The 3,211-nt window shown below is 36.3% G+C and overlaps 1 protein-coding gene and 1 pseudogene across 1 annotated transcript; both read left to right on the top strand.

Annotated features, from left to right (window-relative positions):
• Positions 1 to 755: 755 nt before the first annotated feature.
• Positions 756 to 1,361, top strand: LOC147934948 (uncharacterized). The gene has a single exon (XM_087472855.1). The coding sequence runs from the start codon at positions 756 to 758 to the stop codon at positions 1,359 to 1,361; it is 606 nt and encodes a 201-aa protein (XP_087328981.1).
• Positions 1,362 to 1,857: 496 nt separating this feature from the next.
• On the top strand, positions 1,858 to 2,229 carry LOC104728656 (defensin-like protein 222 pseudogene; annotated as a pseudogene).
• Positions 2,230 to 3,211: the final 982 nt, after the last annotated feature.

Here is a 3,211-nt window from a genome sequence, read left to right as displayed (position 1 = left end):
GTGAGTTTAAATCGAGTTTTCATCATTCTCAAAGGTGAGTGCGTGATCATGGCTGATCTAAGTGAATTGATGGTTGTTTTCTATGATTTTTGGTTTTTATTGTCTTGTTCGATTTCTTGTGAGTTTTGTGGCATTTGAAGGTCGACTTTGGTGTATTGGGAGCCAAGAGGAGACGGAGGAGCTCGCATTCGGCATTGCTTCATGCGACTGCATCGGTCGATCCAGTTAGGAATTCAATGGGCATGATGGACGATGCATCGATCGATGTAAGGAGTGGATCGGTCGACACAAGACGTGCGTGGGTCGACGCAAGGTCGCAGAGTTACGTATTGTCTAGTTTGCTTGTTTTGTATATTGTTTGTGATTGGCTTTTCGCTTGTGTGTATAGCCCAGTAGATGAGAGGATCGCCTCACGGAGTATTTAAGATAATACTCACGTATCTCATATGTGTTGTGGTGCAAGAAAAGGCAAAGTGTGACTGTGGAATCAAGGTGATGAAGAGAAAGATGTTCTAGTGGCTTTTTGATGTGTTGTCTGGCTTCTATTAGGTTGCTAGAGTCGAGTCGTTAGAATGTTGCTAGGTTGCTAGTTTGACGTTTTATGACTCTATTTGTTTAATTATTACTGTTTGTGAGGAATTGGTTATTGGTTATTGGTTTAATAATATCGTTTTATGTTATCCACTGTTGTTTGATTGGGTTTAGGTTGTTAGTGAGTATGAGAGCACTAGTTTATTATTATATTAAACAAATAAATGGGTTGGGTTGTTTCAAATACCAGGTGTAAAAAATGTGCTTTAGCGTGTGTGACAATTAATCATGCTCTTTTTGAGTGTCCTCTCTCGTGTCAAATTTGGGGTTTGTCTCCGATTCAGGATTCTCCAGGAGGTTATCATTATGGTTATGTGTTGTTGAATCTTGATTTTATCTATTGGAGAGATTCCTCTCTTTCAGGCGATCAAGATTCTCTTCATCAGTTACCTTGGAAATTATGGTCGATTTGGAAGAATAGAAATAAAAAGCTCACACTAGTTGAGGTGATTTATCAGGCAGCAAGTGAAAAACTAGCATGGGAGGATGCCCAGTCTCAGGCAGTGGTTTCTTCAGAAAGCTCTGTCCCTTCAGATTCTTTAGTTCTCTCAGTGAACCCAGTCCAGGGTCCGTGTTGTCAAATTGATGGCTCCTGGAAAGCATCTGATCCCAATTCCGGTTTAGGTTGGTGGTGTAGTAATACTGATGCTCAGAGTTTATTGATGGGTGCAAGATGTCTTCCCCGCTCCACGCAGAGTTGGAAGCACTGCTTTGGGCCATGGAGTGTCTCATTGCAGACTAGCGCTACGAGACGAATTGTGCAGAACTAGTAGCGATGATTCACTCTCCTGAGGACTGGTCTGCTTTTTCTACTATTCTGGACGATTTCCACCTGCTTCAGACCGCCTTCCCTCACTACTCATTGTCCAAGATTCCTCGCTTGGCAAATTTGAAGGTAGATTGTCTAGCTCGCTCGTCTAGATCTTTAATTTCAGCAATTTTCTTTGTAAACTTTTATCCTCCCGTTTGGGCTACCAACCTTGGAGTTCTTTTCTAATTAATGTTTGGTTGACAAAAAAAAATATGAAATAATTAATATTTATAATAAATGCATACGAATAAGTTCAAACGAAACTATAATTTAATTTAAATAGTCTTTTTAACCTTCATTTATAGCAAAACGTTATTTAACATATTAACTCAGATGTAACGTAAGTAAAATCAGATATAAATATGATATTATGTTATTTTCAGAACTACACAACAAACGTTCAAAATATTGGCAAAAGAAATTCAACTATCTTTTTTTGAACTCCATTACATAAAATGAAAAAAAGTGTCTTGTTTTCAACTCTTCTAATGCTTGTTTTATCATGTAAGTTTAATCTTTCTTACCGATGATACTATATTAATTTGTTTTCATTCTTGTAAAATACTAAATTTATAACATAAATTATATTTTGAAAATAATATAAGTACATTAAATATTAAGGCAAAAACGTATTTGGAAGAAACGTAATTAATTTTAAAATAGATGAACTTTCATCAGATGAACATCTTGGTGCTTAGGTTGTTCAAATCGTAATTGGTTTCTGTCAAGAATGTGCACATAATTGTTTGAAAAGAAAACGGGTTATTGATGAATGTCAATCATTTCTTTGTCATTGCTCTATTAAGAGTATTGGTGTTGGATTGTAATTATATTCGGAACAGTTACATATAAAATAAAGCAAAACAAATTTTCTTTTACTTTTATTTAAATTTTCTTTCTTTTCATTGAATTTATACTACATATTATTTTAATCGCCACTATTACCGGTCTAGCTGCAAAATTCACCACAATAGAAGAAGAATTTGCTTCTATCAAAACCGCCCATGTAACTCTTCACGATAACCACGTTGTAGAGTCTACTCATCTCGGTTTTTGATTGCAGGAAATGTAACATCCATGTTCAGGGATTATAATTTTGTGATGTATTAACTAAACCAAAAAGTTGGTTTTAATTAATTTTTGGTTTAATTAAATTCTGGTTTGTTTTAGTTAAACCAGAAGCCCTAGATTTTTAAACTGTCGCCTCCTTTCTTTTGGTGGAGTGTCGACGTTGGTTGCTCAAAGAGTAAGAGAGAGATATATAACTTGGTCGCTTTGGTGAGAAGGAGAAAGAGATCAACAAAGCTTTGTATTAGAGAGAAGGAGAAGAAGCAGAATCGTTAGGGTTTGGGAATAAACGCTTTCGACATATCAAATCGTTGTCAAAAGTAGCAAAATTTGGTAGAGTTATTCCCAAGTTTTTCATCGTCATTTTCCGTTTTACAGAAGTAGATTTGGATTTAAACTCGATGAGTAATCGGCAGTTTTGTGAGACACGTTTTCTCCATCGCTAATTGAGACCAGCGGGTGTTGGAGGCTTGGTTGCGGGTTCGTTTGAGATATGATCGTTTGAGATATGATCGTTTTAGATGTTGTGGTTCACCTTTAAGGTTGTTATTTTCTGTTAATACTGGCAGTTTGGTTTGAATGTGTGTTTGTTGTTGTGATTGGTTGTAGGAGTGAGTTTGGTAGTTCCTCAAATTTGGAGAGCCTCTCTTCTGGTTTTTGTTATTTCATGAATCACTTTTTTAAGGTGAGTGCGTGACCATGAGCTTATCTGAGTGATTGGGTTGTATGACTTGTTTTATG

Source organism: Camelina sativa, chromosome 11 (assembly GCF_030686135.1).
Source record: "Camelina sativa cultivar CO46 ecotype springtype chromosome 11, ASM3068613v1".
NCBI classification, from domain to species: domain Eukaryota; kingdom Viridiplantae; phylum Streptophyta; class Magnoliopsida; order Brassicales; family Brassicaceae; genus Camelina; species Camelina sativa.
The sequence above is the reverse complement of the archived record's forward strand: the minus strand, read 5'-3'. Positions and strand labels throughout refer to the sequence as shown.

Excerpts from the sequence above, each read along its gene's own strand:
- LOC147934948 (XM_087472855.1), top strand. The coding sequence starts at position 756 with ATGGGTTGGGTTGTTTCAAATACCAGGTGTAAAAAATGTGCTTTAGCG.